This window comes from Phaethon aethereus (assembly GCF_964289735.1).
Source record: "Phaethon aethereus genome assembly, chromosome: 4".
NCBI lineage: Eukaryota > Metazoa > Chordata > Aves > Phaethontiformes > Phaethontidae > Phaethon > Phaethon aethereus.
In genome coordinates, this window is record NC_138578.1 from 27,032,252 (window position 1) to 27,055,940 (window position 23,689).

Below are 23,689 nucleotides of genomic sequence, written 5' to 3' on the forward strand. Positions count from 1 at the left end.
AGGAAATGGCCTCAAGTTGCGCCAGGGGAGGTTTAGATTGGATACTAGGAAAAATGTCTTTACAGAAAGGGTGGTCAGGCATTGGAACAGGCTGCCCAGGGACCATCCCTGGAGGTATTTAAAAGACATGTAGATGTGGTGCTTAGGGACATGATTTAGTGGTGGACTTAGCAGTGTTAGGTTATGGTTGGAGTCGATGGTCTTAAAGGTCTTTTCCAACCTAAATGATTCTATGATTCTGTTCTAAATATTTAAGGCACCAAAGGGGAAACATCTGTTCTCAGGGATAGTCTTGGAACTTCTTTTGTCACATAGAGATGTAGGCACAGTACCTCCTAGAGGTCGTCTAGTTACAAAGGGCTTTTACTTTACATAGAAATAATGGAAGTTTAAAAAAAAGAGGACTTTTTTTTATGCAAAGCTTTGGAATAAGAGAGTTTTTGTATGACCAGGTATTGCACCATTATGACGTATTTTGCTGTATAACTTTTTCAGTATACAAAAATATTCCCTTTTTCATTATATTTTTGTTAGGCATTTTCATTTGGTGTTTGTGTTCACTGTCCATGAACTCTAATACCTTGTAAAACAACTCATTACTGCTGCCCCAGACCTGCTGGTTGAAAATGCCCAAACTTTGTATTCCATACATTTCTTTAAATGTCAAGCAACTGAGTCACTAGAAGTTGAATACAAAAACACCTTGAGAGGCTGTTGCTAATGTATCACACCCTGAATTACTGTGCTTTGAAACTGCAACTTTAACCTTTACCAGGCAGAGTTATTTCTTATTTTGCAGCTTGATAAAGCACAAGGAACAGAGTAAGCTTAAAAGAAAAATATAATTGTAATATTAGAAGGGAGGTCTAAGAAGAATTCTGGACTCGGATCATTTGTGCTAACTATATTGGGTCAGTCTTTTCTTTTTTGGGGGGTAGTTTGGTTTTTTTTTTAATTTATTCCAGATTGTTATTTGTCAAGGCCCAACTGAAGTGTCTAACTTCATTCAGTCATTTCTATGATGCCAGGGTTTGATACGATACAAGCTCTGGAGGTCTGTTGATTTTGGAAAACAGTGATTGAAGAATAGCATTCATAGTGGAAATATTTTACCTTTTAAAAACATAGTTGCATAGAAGACTTTTATAAACATTTGTTTATCCTTCGTTACCCAATTTTCCAAGTGCTTAAGTAACTACCAAATAATTCCCCATCTCCAGAGAAACACAGATAGCAGCTGAATTTCTTCGGAGCAATGCAGCTTCTTTTTTGATCCTCCTATTGAGGAGCTATTTGAATGCTTACAAGACCCTAGTTCTGCTGAGATAATCAGTCAAAAGTTTCAAGAAGTAACACTAATCTATGCAAAGCTTTTGCAAGGTTTGATGCCCAACCTCAGGTGTACAAATCTGTATTTAAAGCTGCAAGGTTTTCATCCACACCAGTGGATCCAGGACCAGAATTATCACCGGTGGAGCTTCTCCATGTTAGCAGTTTAAAGTTGTATCACAGCAATATTCCAACGAGCCCTGCGTCTACCAACTACCTTAAAAAATAAAATTGCCTCCGCATTTCAAAGCAGCAATCCTTTTGTTCAAGTTAAATTTCTGAATATTTGTAGTTCTGATATCAATCAATTCTTCTTTTATTTTTCACACATCATAAGGATTTGCATTCTCCAGTTTTGGCTTTTGTTTTGCACCCTCATGCACTCAGAATTCACCTTGCTTGATATAACACCAACACCCCCACAGATTGCACCAGGACCCATAGTAGGAACATGAGGAAAAGAGCGCCTAAGAACTGAGGTGGATGTGGTCTGATTCTTACGGAAACAGGTTCCCGAAATGTCAAAGACATGGTCTGCTGATCTATTTCCCTGCTGCCTCCGCTGTCCACTGTGGCCATGAACCACCTGGGTACTTCAGAGATGCCAGATGAGAAATGGGTCCTGTTAATATCAATGAGACTTTGACTCCCCTATGACATTAAGCAGTTAAGCTTTCCTGAATTGAGATATCTCTTCCTGCCTTCTCAGGTCATGGGGACAAAACAATGATTCTTTACTGGCCAAGAGCATTCGTAATGATTTCTGAAGTTAATTCTTAATAATTTTTCTCTTAACTTGCAAATGATGGCACAGGTCACATGTTGGGTAAAACATAGTCATGTATGCTGATACCTAGAAGGTGAGGAGATTTTTGAGGCTTATGCTTCTCTCTATCTTAAAAATATTTTTTTGCATAAACCTTAGTTTTATGCTGATGAGCAGATATATTGCTATGGACACACAACTGGCTGTTAGCTGGTATCAGAAAGAGAAAAAACACAGTCGTCTTAATGCTGACAGATTTGTCAGTATTAGAAGAAACAGATGGTTTGGAAGAGAAAAGATTAGAAGGGGGGAAAATTTGAGTCTTCCAATTAGTAGTTTAGATCAGTTCCAAAAGAGAAGAGAAAAGATCTATTGCGCATTTTGAGCATAAACTTTTACTTTTCCTTGATGTATAAAACATCAGCTGGTTTCGGTCCAGTATCAGAATGCTTACACAATAAGACAGTTTTAATTGGTCATTTCAGTTTAAACTGGCTAGAGTTATGATGTTAATTGAATTGTTTTCCCTTTGCAGGGACCTCAGGGGCCTCCAGGACAAAAGGTATAGTATAAACAACAATACTGTGAAAGTGATTATTCCTCCTGGTGCCAAACTGCGAGCAGAAAAGGTGAACGGAATTAGCTACTGTACACTGAATCAGTCAGTTTAGGCTCTGAGTTTTGTTTTTGTAAAATGCAGCCATATAATGTGAGACATCAGATTTCTCATTTCCCCCATCATAGGAAGTTCAAGCAATGCAGAGCAGACTGTTTTCAATCTGTCTGCTTAACTTTCAGGTGAAAAGGTCACTATAATTTTCTTATTCATGCACTGGTACTACTAGGAAACCAAAGTTAAAACGATGTGAAAGGTGGGGAGATAGAGTTTCTGATGAAATGCATGTCCTTACTCGAGTAGATCAGTGCCATATGACTAAAAAATTGAGCAGCAGAAACAAAGGACATAGGTGTTGCTGATAAATGGTGCTTGGTTGGCGGTGTTCAGGTGGTCTGCCGGTGTCTTCCTGTTCCTTCGGTAACCCGAGACCTGACTTCCTGGGAATGCTTTCAGCATTATTTACGCTCATTAAAGCTGACTGCCTCAGTTTGATGGAGTGAGTTTAGGATTTATGGAATTACACCATTAAACCAGTCCTAGGTATATCAGCAATAACGGCTAGCAAGCGGCACTTTTCCAGCGTCTCACCCATGCACCACCAAGGCAGGTAATTTTCTAGTTCATTTCAAAAGATTAAAAAGTTGTGTAGAAGATATTTAATTAAACAGGCTTAATTTGTATAAAACAAAAAAGAAAGAGGAAAGGAATAAGTAGTATTAACATATACGAGAAGGATGCCACCTCTGCTTTTTTTTCTTCTGAGATAGTATTCTTTAAGGTGAAGGTTTGGCTGCATCTGCTCAAATGGAACTTTTTGAACAAAAGAAAGAAAAACCTAATGATATATAAAAATATAATCCCAAAGCATAAATTGGTGGAATTTTTTCAGGTGTGAGCTGTACAGAGTTTGCAGGCTGAAGGAGAGGACTACCCTTCGTGTTAGGCAATCAGGAATGTGGCATTGTAAAGCTGTACTGATGTCTAAGTTACCATTATAAAGTTATGCCCTAAGACTCAGGAAGGAGTGTATTTTATGTGTACATTATCAGCAAAACCCATGTGCTGATGAGCTTTTGCATATCTGATAAACTTTTACTTGGCATGATAGAATCAGTTTTATTTACACTTTCTAACATCCTATGTCTCGGAAGAAAAATCAGCAGCTATAGAAGACTGTCACTGAGGGGAGGAACTGTTAGGAATAGGATAGTTTATTGAGGCTGATGGTTTAATGCCCTCCTGAGCTTTGTCTTCTAGTTTTCTGGAAAAATTGTACAAAGATGTGAAAACATTTGGTAGGGCCCCTTTGCAGTGTCTAGCAGTTGTGACCGTGCATCCAGCAAAAAGAGGCAGCAGGAATGCCAAAGTGGAAGCTTTGGGAGTAAGGGGAGAGCATCTGGGGTCATGGAGATATGTTGGGATGCCAATGTATTATTTCTTACTGATTTGCAGCTCTGCTATGAGCGGGAGTCTCCTAGGCCTTCAAATGTTGGAGGTTTTTTGAGGCCCTCATGGGTTGCTTTCCTTGTTTCACAGGATTTCTCAACTCTATTCATTGAAAAACATGTGCATCCATTTTGGATGCATTCCCTTTGGGTGTTGGTGTCCTTTGACTAAACCATTTTAGTGAAACCTCTAACCACCATGAATAGAGGGGGAAATGTCATGCACTGGTTCTTGGGACGCAGAGAAAGCAGGGCATGAAGGGTTTTACAGGGTGCTTATTTGATTTAAGGGTCCTGGGAAACTGCACATTTCACTGTTGACAAAGACTCTGCCTTTCCCAGTCCCCTGGCCTCTTTTTCGGTTGCCAGCCTTTCAAATAACTATCACATTTTTGTATCCTGTTAAGGTGTTTATAAATGAAAAATAAAAATAATGCTTTCAGTTTTCTTGCTGAGCAACACCATTATTATATAAAAAGAGGAGAATGCTGTGTAAGCCCATGAAATTTTCCTGCTTTCCTCATACCTCAGGTTTTCACTGAGCCTCTGTACCAACAGTTGTACAGGTTCCTTCAAAATAATTGTCCATCGAACTTATAGTGTGAGAGCTTTGTAAAAAGATCCCTCCAATGCCACAAGTCAATGCTAGTATTTTGCTTTCCTGCTTTGTCTGCTCCTTGTGTTTGGCCTGTGTTGACTTTTAAATTTCAGTTGCAGTAATACTGACGCAATTTGAAAGGGTATCTCTAATTTGCACTGTCAGGCTGAATTGATGTAGATTATCTCCTAAAAGCCTTAAAATATATTGGTGCTACCAGTTATTGAGCTTGAAGCATCTCTCTTGAAGCATTAATGGTTTTGTTCAGGTGTTATACTCGATTGTGTAGGATCAGTCTCAAAATTTATCGAGAGCATGAAATGGAATTGTATTTTAATTCTTACATTTCTTGTGAAGCATCCACAACATTACAAAGCAACCATCAGCTTGAAGCTTGTTTATGGAAGAGGCCATACAGTGGGACAGTCATTAAAATGTACAATGTGAGAACATGTCTAATTAGTATAAAATATCAACTGAAAAGAGAGCTCAGCTTGGATATAGATTAGTTTTTGAAAAATTCATTACAGTTACAATAAGAAAGCATTCACCATCATTTCCAAGTGCTGTATTAAGAGATGAAAGGTTTCATGACCTGTTTAATTTGCTAAACACAGGTGTCTGTTTCCCACCAGGGTTCTGTCGGAGTGCCTGGTGTTCCAGGGAGAGATGGACAAGTGGTGAGTTCACTGACTTTGTCAGCACTGCCATTATTTATGTAGTTGATTAAAGCTACTTGCTCATATGAGCAGTATGCAACCTTACATCCAGAGCTGTGGTTTCAAATTGGCTTCATGGAAAAGCCTGTACAATCTGGTTTGTGCTCTGAAGTATTTTTTTCTAGATTTACTTGAATAGGCAGCAAATGTAATTAATAAAACTGAAAGTCTGATGTCCAGATTTTGTGATGACTGATAGGTTCCAGAGAGCAATGTGTATTAGTGGTGTGCGACTTTAGTCAGTATGTTTACAAACTAAGTTTTTCTGCAGATTTTTTTTTTTACTATTTGTTAAATCAGTCCCATGATACAAACAGTTATGTTGATATTGGGTATTTCTACAGTGCCAATATATTGTTAATATAACTTATAAATAGAGAATAAAAAGAGACTGGAAACACAGGTGGAGAATAATGTGAAATTGAAATTGGAGATGAAAATGCAGAGAAATAAATTAAACAGAAATACTCCCGAACAAAACCGAGAGGAAATGCTAACCCAGGCAAGTCAGTGTCATCTTTCAGTGCCATCACTATGTTAACTCATAGTTCAGAACAGCTCTCTGTAAGACGGGGTCACAGCAAAGCAGCAGGGTGGTTTCACAGCATTGCTAAGGTTTGTTGGCAAATCTGGATGGTGAAGTTTAAAAAATATCCCTCCCTGACTGTAAACTGTATTATCCATCTGTTGTTCTCACAAGCACTGACATGCTAGTGAACTTCAAAAGTGCTTGCAGGGAATACCAAAATGAAAATGTATGATATAGGTTGTTCACCACGTTTAAGCAGCAATAGAAGATAGCGTATAAGGATCATATTCTACAATTCTTTCTTCTACTTCCCTCCCAACAGCCCTAAGATGTTTCAAATAATTTAATTTTAATTCCTTTTTCCTAACAAAAAGGATGTATTGTTTCTAATAGCATATTTTACGGTATTAGGCCTGTGTTTTGACAGTGGTTATAAGAAATGATGTAATAAGCAGTTATTTCACTTTAGTGACATTGATAATGCTAGGAACCTATTATTAAAATATTCAAAGTATTATGACTATTGTGGAACAATAAAAGAAAAAAAATAGAATTAGCTATATATAGTACACAAGAAATTATAAGAAAATATTATGAACAAAATTTGCATTAAGACCTGAGATTTTTTCCTTCATATTTTATAGCTGCATTAAATTGCAACATGAGTGGTAGATAGTACTTGCCAACACAGATGCTGTTGCTGTACATGATTCAAGTAATTTTTGTGACCAAAGTATGAGTGAAAAGTCGGTAAAGACACACTTTGTAGCATGATTTTCTTTGGGTGTGCAGGAACATGTAAGAAGACTGGACAGGGTGAAGTTGCAAACGACATTGACTAGAATAGAACTGATGATTCTGATATTATCCAAGAGCTTTACTTTTAATAGCATCATCACACAAACTCTAGCCAGAAATGTTCACTCAGATGAGCACAAAAAATGGATGTTGAGGAAATAAGTCAAATGTGCAAAACTGATCTGATTATTGAAGTGTCATTGTGGGAGATGTGGAATTTTTTTTAAGCTGTATTGGCAAGGTTGTTGTATGTCTATTTTTAGGAGACCACATAGACTTACCTGCAGCCATGTTTCACAAGGAAGAAAAGAAATATGCAATTGCCTTTGATTGAGGGAAAATGCAAATACATCTTTAAATGCTGTTTATCAACTTTAAATTGTGCTTTAAAAACTGGTCCTAACATTTTCAATTTATGCTTTTATGTTTATTTGATTGCTTTCAATATTTACAGCATCTAAAACTTTGATGACGTTCTTAAACTATTACCACTTTAATAAAGATGTCGGTGTATTTTTAGTGTAGCTGGACTATTTTACTTTTGACCTTTAAGAAAAATAATAAATTAATTACTAAACTAAAATCTAGATACCAGGACAAAAACCATACAGATAAAAATGAAATGTGGTCACATTCTTTTGTTTGTTTTCACAATTGTTGGTTGATACTGACTAGCAATCACTTCCTTATGTGCAGAAAATGTATTCTTTTCATATAATACTGAGCAGATGAAAGTTGAATGTTGATATTTCTTTTAGTATAGATAGCAAATTCTGCTAGCTTGGGAATACGGGTAGAATTAAAGTTAAACTGAAGCAGTATTTATATAAAGTTAGAAAGTATAGTGCAGCCTAGGACTTCCATATTAATATTTTGCTACCAAAAGGTCCATTCTTCCAATTTCTATGAAAAAAAAAGATTCTCAGTGCAGTGTGACACAGAGGATATTGTTGAATGAAGACCAGAGTAGTAATTTTAGCAGTTGGGATATACTGTGAGCTGGCTGCTGGCATTCCTGGCTTTACTCATACAGATTCATGATGACTGGCAGAATAGTTGAACTCAACTTGAATGTGTGATGCAAGTCATCCCCTTTTGAGAAGTTACGTAGTTAAAAGGCTTTACAAAAGCCTTACTGTCTTGGTAGCCTTTTAATCAGTGAGCTCGCTCTGTCAAAGAGCAGCGTGTGCAGGGCACTAAGTTCCAAGTTAATATTGTTTCTTAGTTTAAAAGGCAGTGAGTGTTAAGCACATGCTTAAAATTAAGTGCGTGTGTGTGAACGCTTTCCTCATCTGGACAATGAAATATCTTTCAGACGAAGAATGTCAGTAGTGAATTAGCTTTAGTCTCTCCTTGAGCAGTCGAATGATACAGAGTTAGGTTATATCCACCTTATAAGTGTCTCTGTAATTTTCCTTTTCCTTCACTTCTTCTTTAATTGAAATAGTGGATTATAGGAGACGATTGACAAGTCTGACCAATAGGTCTGGGAATGAGATCATAAATTCTGAGTGCACTTAGAACAATTTTCTAATCCTTTAACATATGAACCACTTCTCTTAGACAATCTCTAGATATTAGAGTAAGTAATTGTACACGACCCACATGTTTTTGCAGGACTGTTAACTAGTAAATTTTCCTTGTATTAAGAGTAATAGCAAAATCATTGCCATAAAACCTTCACCCATTTTTTTTTTTCTTTTAGGCCAAATCCAATGAAACATTACAGGTAGTTTTGCAAGGGCATTTACATTCTTTGTTTGTTCCTATGTTTGGGAAACTATAGCCACACTCCGCTTATCTTGTTGAGAGTAATAACTGGAAAGGAGCTGCCTAATACCTACAGCTAGAGAGAGCTTTGTCCCTGGGATGGACAGAAAGCTTCTGAGATAGCAAGGAGAGTCTTTCTGAGTGCTCCCTTTTCCTTTGCCGACCGTTATGCAATCCACCTGTAGCAGGCTGCTTCCTAGCAAGATGCTGTGGGGAGATAACCTTCCTTTTCTTGATCTCTGGCAAGAGGTCCTCAGGCACTCTAATAGGACAAAAAAAGGATTACACCTGCATGGAGATAGGAGGTTTCAGTGATCTAGGGATATCAGATCCCTACCTTAATCATGTTGAAATGGCCACAAAGGGGTTCAGCTGTGCAAATGTAGAATACATATTCTGGTATTTGTTCAGTGGTACCGATTTGATAAGGACTCCTATTGTTTGCAGCAACAACAGAAGGAGAAAAGGGGAGGTTCCGTAAGTAAGGATTGCAACTGGCTTGAAGGAGCCCAGTTTCTGGAGTCTGTGCAACTAACTCTCTTTGTTTCAAATAGGAGTTTGTCTGGAGTGCATAAACCCCTCACTCTATACTTCCATGGAGCACTTTTTCTTACATAGTACTTGGGTTTTTTAAGGGTGTATTGCAAACAGAATGTGTGGTCAGGATAGATCCCTTCATTTCAAACCGTTTCAGTAGTTTGACAATAGCAATTTGCAAAACCTCAGAAGAATTTCCCTTCTTATCAGCAGACTTAGAGTCTGGGTGTGCACATTTCTTAGTGCTTTCTTCATGCTTCTTATTACTCTAATTTACATGTATTTTCCCATCAGTGTGTACTGTGGTATGTAGGGACACATTTGGAAGGTAGTATTATCACATTTCTTTTGAGAAATGAGGAAGGGTATGCGTGTACTAACATTTTTCCAAATAAAGAAGTATAAAGGAAGGAAACATCATTAAATGTAGTTCACAAATTCTCAGACAGGTTTGCAGGCCAGCTGAGTCTTGTTGAAGTGTCTTTCCACTTAATTTCAGCTGGTGAGTGGGCCAGGAGAGATTTCCAGTCCTTAAACAAACAATTTTAAGTTATTTTTGAGGGGGGTGAAAAGCAAGTTGAAAGGAGGTAATTCAACCCTGGTTTGAAATGGAAATCACAGTAACATGTCTGAGAAACCACTTTTTCCCCTTCTGTCCTCGTTTATGTATTTTAGAGTAAAATTAGACTGGATTGGGTTTGGGGACCTCTTGTGTTTCCTTATCCTTAAAATTGATTACATTCTAGTGACTGAAAAATATAGCAATAATGACAGCCTTTCTTCTCAGGGTGAGGTGGATATCAACCACCTGGTGTAGACAGAGTTATGCATCTCACCAAAACCAAACCTATTTCAGAACAGCAGCCTCCAAGCTGTTTTTCTGGTACAGACAAGAAAAGCTGGGGCCTCCAGCCACATTATTTTTAGCTGATTAATTCTTGATATGAAGGTATATGCCTCCAGGGCACAGAGCACCCCAGTAAGGAGAAGCATGTTTTCAATTGCCTTGACTCCTTTGATACGGACTCTAGTGGGTGATATATTTCAGACCTGTTCTGAAGTAGGTTTTATGAGTTCATATTGACAGATTTTTCTCATATTAGCAGCAGAGCCCAAACAATGCTCTAAACATGTAAGTGCTCATCAAATTCAGATTCACTCCAGTATAAACATTAAGACTGCCCCTACCATGAGAGTATCTGAGGAAATGACTGCACCTATTTTTTGGGCAGGGTGCTGAAGGATGTTCTTTGCCCAAATACAGGAAAGACAGAGACAGACTGTCAGTGTTAATACAGTTTTATAGTTAATACAGGCTCGAGAGTGCCAGGACTTGAACCAAGGTGTTCTGGTGTGCTGTCCAAAGGAACATCCTTCTGGTTATTCTTTGAATTATCTGAAACTCCTGAATTGAATGGCTGGGTTGGGTGTATTCTTGGCATTTCTGAGTCTCAGAGCATTTTGTGGAAACCAGTTCTGGAAATTATCAGAAGTTTTCGAATAGCTAATGGTGATCTTCTACGTAACTCATTCAGTCATTGTTTGACATTGCAATTTGTTGATGGAACAGTCTCCTTTCTGGTTCATTGCAGTAGTGACAGTAACTTAAGTTTGTTAGAGTGCTGCTACTTTTGAGGAACTGGAGTGCCTGTCCTCCCATCAGGGCATTTGGGATTAACATTTGGAATTTAATGGGTGTTAATGGCAGCTCCCCATCCACAGATTAACCCTTGTAACATGTTAAAGACTGCTGTTATTGACCGCAAACACAACATTGTTACATATCTGTTTGAAAATACACCATCATTATTCCACTGATGGGGACCCTGCAATTTCTCTCCAGTGTATAAACAACAGCAAAAAAATCATAGCATCATAGAATACTTTGGGTTGGAAGGGATCTTTAAAGGTCATCTAGTCCAACCCCCCTGCAATGAGCAGGGACATCTTCAACTAGATCAGGTTGCTCAGAGCCCCATTGTAGAGGTTTAACCCCAGGCGGCAGCTAAGCACCAAGCACTCACTCATTCCCCTGCTGGTGGGATGGAGAAGAGAATCAGAAGAGTAAAAAGGCGAAAACTTGTGGGTAGAAGTAAAGACAGTAAAGCAAAAGCCGCACATGCAAGCAAAGCAAAACAAGGAATTCATTCACCACTCCCCATGGGCAGGCAGGTGTTCGGCCATCTCCAGGAAAGCAGGGCTCCATCACACGTTATGGTTACTTGGGAAGACAAAATGCCATAACTCCAAACATCCCCCACCTCCTTCTTCACCCAGCTTTATACACGGAACATGACATCATATGATATGATTATCCCTTTGGCCAGCTTGGGTCAGCTGTCCCAGCTGTGTCCCCTCCCAGATTCCCATGCAACCCCTACCTTCTTCCTGGCAGGCCAGCATGAGAAGCTGAACAGTCCTTGGCTGCTTAGCAACAACTAAAAACATCAGTATGTTATCAACATTATTTTCATCCCAAATATAAAATAGAGCTTCACACTAGCTTCTATGAAGAAAACTAACTCTGTCCCAACTGAAATCAGGACACCTGTCCAACCTGACCTTGAATGTTTCCACAGATGGGGCATCTACCATCTCTCTGGGCAACCTGTGCCAGTGTTTCACCATCCTCAGTGCCAAAAATGTCTTCCTTCTATCTAGTCTAAACCTGCCCTCTTTTAGTTTAAAACTGTTATCCCTTGTCCTATCACAACAGGCCCTGCTAAAAACTCTGTCCCCATCATTCTTAGAAGCCCCCTTTAAGAACTGGAAGGCCACAATAAGGTCTCCCTGGAGCCTTCTCTCTTCCAGGCTGAACAAGCCCAACTGTCTCAGCCTGTCCTCAGAGGAGAGGTGTTCCATCCCTCTGAGCTTTTTTGTGGCCTCCTCTGGACCCGCTCCAACAGCTCCATGTTGTTTCTGTGCTGAGGGCTCCGGAGCTGGACACAGGACTCCAGGTGGGATCTCACCAGAGCGGAGTAGAAGGGCAGAATCACCTCCTTTGACCTGCTGGCCATGCTGCTTTGGATGCAACCCAGGATACGGTTGGCCTTCTGGGCTGCGAATGCACATTGCCAACTCCTGTCCAGCTTTTCATCCACCAGTACCCCCAAGGCCTTCTCAGCAGGGCTGCTCTTGATCCCTTCATCCCCCAGCCTGTACTGATACTGGGGATTGCTCCAACCCAGGTGCACGACTCTGTACTTGGCCTTGTTGAACCTCATGGGCTTTACATGGACCCATTCCTTGAGCTTGTCCAGGTCCCTCTGGATGGCATCCCATCCCTCAGGAGTGTCAACCACACCACCCAGCTTGGTGTCATCTGCAAACTTGCTGAGGGTGCACTTGATCCCACTGTCTATGACATTGATGAAGATATTAAACAGTACTGGTCCCACTATGGACCCCTGAGGGACACAACTTGTCACTGATCTCCATCTGGACCTGGAGCCATTGACAACTGCCCCTCTGGGTGTGACCATACAACCAATTCCTCATCCACCAAACAGTCCACCCATCTCTAACTCTCCAATTTAGAGAGAAGGATGTTGTGGGGGACTGTGCCAGAGACCTGATAAAAGTTCAGATAAATGACATCTGCAGCTCTTCCCTTGTCCACTGATGACTGCACCATTCTGCTGTATAAGTGGTCACCAAATAAATTACTGGAACATTTACACTCCTGCTGAGTCAAGCTTCTTGATTTTGGGTAAGTGAGATTAGCACATTTGCTGGAAATTTTTATTTCCACCATTCCGAGACCATCTGTGAATTCAGCAAACGGGATCTGAATAAATTTGGATGCTGGTGGTGAATAACTGGGAACTTAAGTGCTTACAAAGCTTGTAATGGCAGTATCTTTTTCAGCGGTAGACAAGAGGCTAGAGAATTACCTTCCAGTACTACATAGTTTTCACATGAAATTTGTGAAAAGACAGCTTTTCTAGCATTTTCTAATATTTTATTTGAATAACTAGTATAGTCTATTTGTGTTGTTGGTCATGTCATGAAAACAGAATCCTTCTTTTGGGGTTGGCCCAGTTACCCAAAGGCAAGAGGAAACAACTTTATATGAAACAGAAATTAAAGGCTACCTAAAGAGTACTTCTGATGCAATATCTGCAGGTTTACCAGTTTGGGGCGTGACATTTGTGTGTCTGGTAGTTTTGTTACTGCTTTTACAATTACAGCAAAACCTTCATAGACCGTATATTCAGATAAGATGGTGCTGGTACCACAGCATCCCACTAGACTATTTCTATCAGTCATGGTGTCAGTTAAGCCCCATGTTGCTGAGGCAGGATGAGGAAGTCATAGCCCGTCTCTATGGGTAGGGAGAACTTATTTTTGTTATGGTATATCATAGTTGTCCCATGTGATTTCATTGCACAGCACAGCTTCTGTGACGTGATCCAGCTGAGAATAAGAAGGTAGGAGAAGGGCAGAAACGGCTAGTGATGATTCCTCTAAACAGAGTATTAAGACATTTCACACCTCCCCACAATCCACCCCTTTCAGGGAAGAATGCTCTGAGGGTGGCTTCACACAATTTCTCTGGGCCTTGCATCTTTTTCTTGTCTGAGGATGGACCCTCATTATAATTTTGATAGGTATCATGGGTTGTGTTTTACATAAGCACTAGGAAGTTTTAGAACATGTTGTGCTTTAGTGATTTCAGTCCCTCTGTCCTTAAGTGATAATTTCTCGGGAGTTCATGACTGCAGAAAGGCAAGCTATGACCTAAAATCGGATGTACTATAGACAAAGTTACTCTTTAAATGGGAGAAGAACACTGATGAGGCCACACTTGGAGTACTGTGTCCGGCTGTGGGCTCCTTGGTACAAAAGACACATGGACTTACTGGAGAGAGTCCAACAAAGGGCCTTGAAAATGAGTAAGTGACTAGAGGATCTCTCTTACGAGGAAAGCCTGAGAGGGCTGAGGCTGTTCAGCCTAGAGAAGAGAAGGCTTGGGGGGAATCTCACCAATGTGGTCAAACACCTGAAGGGAAGGTGCAAAGAGGATGGGCCAAGTGTTTTTCAGTGGCACCCAGTGACAGGACCAGAGGCAATGGACACAAACTGAAATTACAAAAGGTTCCCTCTGAACATCAGGAAACACTTTTTTTATCATGAGAGTGACTGAGCAGTGGCACAGGTTGCCCAGGGAAGCTGTAGAGTCTCCATTCCTTGGACATACTTAAAAGACTTCTGGGCAAAGTCCTGGGCAGCCTGCTCAAGTTGACTCTGCTTGAGCAGGGAGAGTTGGATGGGATCATCTCCAGAGGTGCCTTCCAGCCTCAACCATTCTGTGATTCTGTGAAAGAAAAGAAATAAAATACTGTCTTGATTTGAAAGCTAGATGATGTGAAGACAATTGTTTCTGCAGCCTAGCACCTTTGCAGTCAGTGCTATTAAAGAGAGACTGCAATATGAGTCAGGAAGGACATTAGCCATGGCCCAGTGAATGTGAAAAATACATGAAATTAAGGATCTAGTTTTATAGCTTCTTTCATTTTATCAAGTTGAAAAGCAGTCTGATTGAAGTTATTGCATCAGATGACATTGTTGAATTCCTTGTTTTCTCTTGCATGTATCAACCCTTGAACAGCAGTGCAACTGTCTTCAGCCTTTTAAAGGGCAGCTATGCTTTTTGTTCATCTCCAGAACACTAATGTGTGGGGCTGAAGCATAATTTTGCACTCCAGTTTTAATATATGCTTTGATTAACAAATAAATATATAAAAGTAAACAATTTTTTTTGCGTGTCCAGAAAAGGGCAACGAAGCTGGTGAGGGGTCTGGAGCACAAGTCTTATGAGGAGCGGCTGAGGGAACTGGGGTTGTTTAGTCTGGAGAAGAGGAGGCTGAGAGGAGACCTTCTCACTGTCTACAACTACCTGAAAGGGGGTTGTGGCGACGTGGGTGTTGGTCTCTTCTCCCAACTAACTGGTGATAGGACGAGAGGAAACGGCCTCAAGTTGCGCCAGGGGAGGTTTAGATTGGATATTAGGAAAAATGTCTTTACCGAGAGGGTGGTCAAGCATTGGAACAGGCTGCCCAGGGAGGTGGTGGAGTCACCATCACTGGAAGTGTTCAAAAAACGTGTGGATGTGGCGCTTCAGGACATGGTTTAGGGGACACAGTGGTGCTGGATTAACGGTTGGACTTGATGATCTTGAAGGTCCTTTCCAACCTTAGTGATTCTGTGATTCTGTAATAACTATACTTCGTAACAGAAGTACTTCAAATTATTTTCATGCCAAGAATCAAAATCCTCTTTTGGAATCAATATTCCTAAAATAACACAGTATTTTAGTGTATAGTAAGGGAAGAGCTATCAATATACTTGCCTTCAAAATGTGTTTTGGTTCATAACTGCTTTTGGAATTTCCTAACTGATGGGAGGTCTGTCAAGGCTTTGTCTTTTTTTGCGTTTGATTGAGGGGGGGATGTTGTTTTTTTGCAGTTTGATTTTTCTGTTTGGTTGGTTGGTTTTTATGTTAGGCTTTAGTGGAATTGTTAAAATAACTACACATGAAGCCAGACTCTGCCATGCCTACAAGACATGCAGTGTGAAAACAGGGAGGCCCCCTGGCACAAAGCTCATTTTGCTGTGCACTGGGAACATTAACCAGGGGTACGACATAGAGTAGCTTATGTGTTCTGCATTTTTATTTCATCTTAATGCTCCTTGATTCCTTGTATGGACAAGAAACTAGGATTCTAAAATAGTGAAAGGAATATTGTAGGTATGACAGAAAATTATTTTAGCCTGTGTTCTTCTGGCCATTAGAAACAGAAGGATAATCACTTCAAAAACATAAAGCCATAAGGTCATTTCTGGGCTGTCCTTCTGGGTTTGCCTTCAATCTTTCCCATTCCCAGAGGTAATTTCTGCTGTGATAGTGCCTCTGACTAGTACTTTCAGTACCCAAAGTGTAGTATTGGCCATAGGAAAGTCACATATAGGTCAGAAATGAGACTGTTGGTACGAATAGGGATTTGCTATGAGTAGGAGGCAGCCTTAGGTTTTAACTTCTTTCCAAAGAAAATAAGATAATTCTTTTATCCCATTTTTGCAGTCTCCTTTTTGTCACAGTAGTAGCTGTCTGCATTCATAGCACTGATACGTAAACCTGAGAGAAAAGTGCAAGCTTGGGACTTCAACTCTTTCATCAAGAGATTTAAGCCTCTGAAAGTGTCAGCCGACAGCAGCTGTTTTAAAATGAAGGGGACAGAAACAAACTTGTTTGGAGTATGGGGATGAGGAGAAACAAGTGCATATTCATTGGTCCCTTCTGCTTCATTTTGTCAACTGGCAGTTTTCTTCAAGTGCCTTTTAGGTCAATCCTTTAGGACATTTAGGCCTAATCTCCGACAGCTTCAACTCCTGACCACTCATATATCAAATGCCTGTGCTACTATATCAGCCTTAAAGCTACTGCAGTACAAAGGAGCCTTGAAAAAGGACTGACTAAAATGGCTATTTAATTCCCTGTGAGTTCAATGGTACCTAACACTTTTTCACTGGCTTGGAAAATACCTCACTACAGTTTCACTAGCACCTTAATGTTGTTGTTTTACATTCTGAAATAGCCAACTCTTGATGAAATTAAAGTGTAATGGATGATCTTGTTGCCTAATTTAGAAATAGAATGGAGCCTGCTTTCATGGAGAATCGTAGTTTATGTACCTACGACTAAAATACGACTATAGAAGTAAGAAAGGGAAAAGTCCTTTCTTAATGGAAGGCTCTTATGGAGGATTGGAAGATACATGCTGCTGTGTTTGGAACAAGTCTTTATCTTAACTCCTTTGTAACTTTTGGGTAGAGGGTTGGTTCATCATGTCTACTAAGTTTGAATACTGTATGAAAATTGTTCACCTAGTTTCTGATTATGAATTACTGTTTCTAATTTGATTACTATGTAAGTTATGGCATTTAACTTTTACACATTTTTATACATTTACATAGCAAAGGGCTTATAGAAGAACCTAGTTGCAAGCTTTTTAAAATCTTTTTTTGGACATTATTTTAACGTGCTTTGCCACCCCAGAAGTGCAACGTAGTTGTGTATGTGAGGGTTACCAAAGACGACAGGTATTGTGAAAATGAGGCATACTTCTGCAGAAGGCTTTACGTAATTAGCCATCACCCCTAGTTGTTTTACAATCAAGTAAGCCATTGCTTTATTATTTTACCTAAAATATATAATATCTGGTTTTTTTCCATAAATCTGGGAAATAAACACTAGGAAATGTCTTTAAGGGTTTGTTTGGGTTTTGGGGTTTTTTTTTGTTTGATTGGGTTTTTTTGTTTTTAAATTTAGGGGAAGAGAAGAAGTTTGTAAATAATTGTTATTTGTTGATTGACTTATGAAAATTATTTACGACTCCTTGAACTGTGGAAGAATATATATATTATCCATTAAACATACCCAAAATTTAGACCATTGATGTAATGCTAAAAATTTTTAAATCAACTTTTCGGCCGGTGATATGAGACTATGAAAAATGGACCAGAAAGGTATATTTAAAAAATTATGAAGCTGCCTATTTTTCCAAACTCTTCCATTTCTGGAATGCGCCCTCATTTTTCTTCATTATCTGCCTTTATATGAGACTAGAAGCACAAATGTCAAAATCATTTAAGATAAGCCTTTCTTGCAGTATTTTTAAGTTGTAGAGAAGAGGAAAGCATTGGAAGCCTTGCTGGGAAGACTATGCTCTTAAGGTTAATTGGCCAGCTTTTCAGAATCAGAAGTCACAGTTCTGTTTTCTGTTTAGTTTAACACCTGTGTATTTCCACCACCTTCAGTAGAATCATGTCTTGTCTGTACAGGATTTAATTAGAGTTAATCCACTCTACCTGATCAAATAAGGTATTTTAGTGCCCAACTGTGGAGTACGTATTCACAGAGTCTTTTTAAATTTTGTTTATCATTACTTACCCAGTATGAGACTGTAGGTGAAATGCTGTTAATATACTTCATCATGTCTTTCTCAACCTCATCCTTTGTTTTCTTTGCCTTTAGGGTGAACCTGGTTTGCCTGGTCTAGCAGGAGAGAAGGGAGCAGCAGGACTGAAGGTTGGTATTGAAACTGGGTTAAAAACAGAAGCATACACTACGTGAGTGCATGTGTAGATGACATTCATGCCTTCCAACATGGGTTTATGTTCTGACCAGCTTTTAATGATCTGCTCCCTCCAGTGATCAGTGCTGTAAGAGGCCTTACACATTCCACCATAAAGAAGCAGATTCTTCTGCTGTGCATGTATAATTCCAGTCAGTGGCACTGACGCATATGTATCCATCCACTGCAAGTGAATGCAATATCCCTGCAAGTGTTTGGGAATTTGGGGACCTTTTTAGAAAGGCTTTATTTATGCTCCTTACAAAGTGTTTCAGGCTTCTTTTCAAGAACCACTGTGGTCAATTCTTTGATGAATGTCAGGGTTAAGTCTTGAGGGCGGATCCTGCTATTATGGAACTTATCAACAAGCTTCATTAGGAGCATGTCTCGGCCTGTATTTGTTACGTCAGAATGTCTCTTTCACTTATTTTATTGTTAAATAATTTGTTCTGCTGTTTTAATATTGAACAAGTGAAATAGAACTTAAAGCTTATGATAACCTAATTTTAAAAGAAAGCTCGACATGTCCGAAATGATGGGATCTGTGGGCCTCTTGGAACGGATAATGCTAAATTCTAATCCCATCAGCTGCGAATGTGTGTCTTTGGAGCACATGTGCTCCTCAGCTGATTCTGTGCATCACTCTGCTGCTGACAGACGTGCAGGGCAGGCTCTTTGTATTTACTGACTGGCTGCTTGTCCATCAGGAATGAAAACAAACCACTTGGGACCATGACCTTTTCTTACTTTGTATACAGAAGAAGCCACATTATGGCAGTTGATGCTTAATTTGTATTCACAGCTGTAGTCTTTGAGTTGCCTAGCGACCGCCAGCCATCAGAAGGGGCGAAGATGAGCCAGAGTGCAGTTCGGAGCCAGAAAAGCAGAGATGAGTTGTCAGGGTCAGGCTGACGTGCAAAAGTGCATTTGCCATTGCACCAGTTTCTCAAGCAAGTTATAATTTTGAAAAACAATGGCTATAAGCCTTCTTTTTTTTTACGGAGAATGCAAGGAGCACTGAAGGCTCTTTGCTCTGAATCAATTATGAATTAGTTCCTTGAACTAAGGCTTTTTGTCCCTGCTGAGGAGCCTTCTAAGCCATTAACAGAATCATGCTACTTTCCCCTCACATTCGGCCTTTGGATTTTTCCTTTGTTCATTCCCAAAATAAGGAGAACAAAATGGAGGAGTCACTTAGGTCCTGGCAGGCCACTTCACAAAGACACATGCCTGTTTGTCAGGGTTTAATCTAGGACAAAATGGGGGGAAAAAAGTCTTTACATGCAAATGATTAAGCTTTTAAAATTATGTTGAAGATATATTGTTTGTTGAGTTCTATTAAATTTACATATTTTATTGCTTATTGAAAATTTTCTTGTTGGATTTTATCATCTGAGACATTGTCATCAGTAGTAACATAATTGTTAGTAATTGATATACTAATGATGGTAATACTAACACTTTGATTTTTGCTTGTGTTAGTAATTTATGACTTCTTTGCTTCAATTATTTTCATCAGGGTGATCCTGGAGAAAGAGGGGAAAAGGTGAGACATGTTTCACTTCCTTTGTGGTGGTTCTGTTTTGGAGAACTGCTTGGAGAATTGCCAGTGCACTGATTCTGAGTTAAAAAAAAAAAAAAAGTACAGCTACTATGTAGAACTTGAGCAGCATTGTGCAGCCTTTATGAGTATCAAATAATACCTACTAATGGAAGTTGCTGATCTGCAATTACTGCAGTGGGATTAGTCACAGAGAGCAGTGGTCATGTGTTAAAGGCTGCACAGTTGAGCAACTGTGCAACTAATCCTAACTACGATTAGTCTAGAAAAAGATGAGCCTGTCTGAATAAATGAGAGATCCACACATTTCTCATAACTTGATTTCAATGCTCTATCACCTGTGTGGAATAAAACAATTGGGTAACGGAGTGATAACTACATAGACTCTAAATGATATACAGGTAACCAGTTCTCCGCATACTAAAAGTGGAGTCTAAGTAAGAGCAGGGGAATCAGCCCCAATAGGTTGTCTGGAGAGGTACCAGCAGCACAAACGGTACACTAATGGTGCTGTGATTTGCAGCAAGTTACCGAGGAGTTACTTTTCTGATGTCCACAGTCACACCAAGACAGGACAAGGGGGCAGAACAAGCTCCACACTGCACAACGTGGGTGTAATTCTGCTCTTCCAGGGAGAGCAGCCAGTAGGTGCACCCATGTGAGAGTAGACACTGAGTGAGAGTCAAGCTTCTGCATCTGTACAAGGGCAGTTTGGGAAATGGTGTAAGGCTTATTTTGAGTAGGAATCTGTACACGGCCTCATCTTTTACGAGTACACTGAGACATGTTTTTAAAAAGTAAGTTGCTTGTATTCAGGTGCAATTTGCTTTTGAGAAACGTTTGCCCATGTCTTTGCAGCTGCAACTGAATTTCACTTCTAGATCTGAGTAAATCCATGTAATAGCAGCTGGAAGCATGCTTTGCAAAAGCAATTCATTTCACATTTTGAAAAGCACATCATAAAAATAATCCAGTGGAATCTTGAAAGTGTATACCCCACCTGTAGACGTATGTAACTGGTAATCTCTTTTCATGAAATCATTACTTTGGTTAAAATTATATTTGTTGAAGAACTTCAGTATTCCTTTGTTTTCAGACAAAAAAAGAATAACTATAAATTTTAACATATACTGAATTTCTGTTGCTTAAAATCATGATTTTTTCCATAATCATCCTTTGTCTTTTCCTAAAAAGTGTAATTATAAATGCCCTCAATACAACTTATCATGTCGAGTGAACTTGGGATGACACTCCTAACCGTTACTGTTTCACGTTTCATCAAGCCTTTAATTAAAGTGCTGTTAGATTGTTAGCTACTTCCCATTCTGTCAGTGACTGTGATACACAAAATGGTCTCTGTTATAAGTCCTCTGAATGGAATTTTACACTAAAGTTTTCAGAGCAATATGACAGATACTGAATAAATATTTTTATGTGAATACTGCTACTGGTTATCTGACCAAGACCTACTGGAATGTTTTTTAGCCTACTTAGACTCAACATTTATCAATATTTTTGGCATTTTAAATATTTCTTGCATTTTACGTGAACCTCAACTCCTACAGAAATTTTTGGCCTATAGTCTCATATATAACAAGGACTTTTTGGTGTAGTCTGGGCTATATATAAATAGAAACTGCTTATAAATAGAAATTGGGTCTTTCTATAGATAAATCTTCTGAAATGTTTCTTTACAAAGTTGGTTTTAAAGTAGAAAATATCTAGCCAGCCATGAAAAAGTGTTCTTTGGACATCGCTTCGTTAACAATAAACAATGCATAGGATTTATGTAGAGATAACAGTCATTTTGGTGGCTACTTGAAGGAGTGGCATTCAGTGAAGTTTTTCTAGTGTGTGAATCATTCGTGAAGGACTTCAGACTCAGAGAGTATATGCCCTATGTTATTTGAGAATCCTAATTAAAAGTATTGGAATTTTGTATCTGTCACCTGAACTTGATTAGATGCATTTAGGTGAATGTCTTTGCGTTGGAAAAAAACATACATCCTGGTAATTTAAAATGCTGAGCCATCATGGAATAATTCCTTCATTGCTAAACCACAGTGAACTGGGGAAGTCTGTAGACTACACCGACAGGAAGATAGTTATTTGATAGTTTGTGGGTTTTTTTGAGGACCTGTGAAAGGGATTACAGTTATAGTAAAGCCTATATAAGATATAGTAGCTATATAAACCATGATTCCTAACCATGTCCTAGAGAGATTGACTACCGGATTAACAAAATTAGCTTGCTAATCATGTTGGAATGCCGACTCTTGTCTGCATGCTGTGTGCTTACATAAAATCATTAAAATATAATATGTATTTTAATTATAGGGTGATGCTGGAGAAAATGGACCGAAGGGTGACACAGGAGAAAAGGTACACTGCTTGTTAGTAGAGAAGAAAATGTGTGTTTTAGACATGCTTACAGTATAACCAACTAATGAAAATAATAATTTGATCAAAAGAAAAATGCATTTTAAACTGTTTTTTTTTTAAAGATGCTGAGTGATTTTACTAAGTTAATTTTTATGAACAGCAGAAAAATGTCATCATTCTGTCCAATTAAGGATAAAATTCCTGACTTTATACAGCAGCAGCTTTAGTACAGGATACATCAGCATGTCTCCAATTAACACTCCTCTTTGCTGAAATTTGCATCATACGGAAACTTTGGTCACAACCTGCCAGACCTTTGGAACTAGGTCTGATGAGTTATAGCCATTTCTGATAAATCCTTTTACATTTATCTTTCTCTGTTCCCCTCAAAGAGAGGAACCAAACCAATATGGGACAAAAAATATGGTATCGTGATAGGTAACTTCCCTTCAAACTGCCAGCTGGACAATCGAGAGTTGAAGATAAAAACTAAGTTTTTTTCTTTTCTGACCAACATTTTGGAACTCATATGCTTCTAAAAACATTCAATTTAGTGACTACACTTGGGCAGAAGCATAAAAATTTCTTCTTGTACCCCTCTATGTGTGCTTAATCAACTCACGTCAGTTTAGTACAAGGAGAAATTTATGATGGATTTATCGATCTGGTAAGGAATGCAGTCTCTCATGTCCTATCACTGGGTACAGTAGAGCTATGCTTTCAAGAACACAAGGATTTTATGGGGCATATTCTAAAGTCAGCAATTAAAAATAGACATTAGATTTAAGAATAGTCAAGTTATTTGATTCCCAGAGTTCATTTAAATAATACTTCATCTGCAGTCATGCTTATTAACCCAGATGAAAGTCTTAAGATCCTTATTTAGTTACTTACACAATGTATGCCGGTAACATCATCTTGATCCACTTTTATGTGATTCAAGAATATAATTTCTGAGCAGGTATGAGACTGTTGTTCAGATAGATAGTCCTGCAACAAGTAAATGGGTCATTAATAATCTCTCCGGGAAGCCTAGTGCAGCTTCACTTGTTGCTTTTCTATTTTATCAGCTGTTAGAGCGAGCTTGCATCCACTAGAATGCCCATACTGCACTGTGATCTGCAGTGTGCGCATTGCCCTGCTTGGGATCTTGTTTAAGGACAGAAAAAATTTTCTCCCTATTTCTGTAGGAAATCCATTTTCCCCAAGTATAATGTTTTAAACATTTCTGTGTGAGCTTTCAACAGTTTGGCGGTCTAGCTGGGATCAACTTGTGGAAAGTATAGCTCATCAGGAGACTTCTTATACCACTGTGTCTGAAGAAATTTCAATAAATTTGTTGAATGTTGTAATACAGAAGTCTCCCATCTCTTCCAGGTTTCATATACGTTTCAGACGTGGGGTGATGACATGGGAATATATGCTGTTTGTGTGGAATGCATTGCTTTAACCGTAACAGGCTAGAAGCCACTGCATGAGTTTTCACAACAGAGTGAGCA

The 23,689-nt window shown here is 39.1% G+C and overlaps 1 protein-coding gene across 1 annotated transcript in view; it reads left to right on the top strand.

Annotated features, from left to right (window-relative positions):
* Nucleotides 1–23,689, top strand: part of COL25A1 (collagen type XXV alpha 1 chain) — a gene marked incomplete at its 3' end in the record, with an annotated part of 329,066 nt that overhangs the window by 248,543 nt on the left and 56,834 nt on the right. Inside the window, exons 13-17 of the mRNA XM_081999113.1 lie at nt 2,631–2,657; nt 5,393–5,437; nt 18,148–18,201; nt 19,767–19,793; nt 22,146–22,190. Of these exons, the coding sequence (XP_081855239.1) occupies nt 2,631–2,657; nt 5,393–5,437; nt 18,148–18,201; nt 19,767–19,793; nt 22,146–22,190 (198 nt within the window). The remainder of the gene's footprint in view (nt 1–2,630; nt 2,658–5,392; nt 5,438–18,147; nt 18,202–19,766; nt 19,794–22,145; nt 22,191–23,689) is intronic.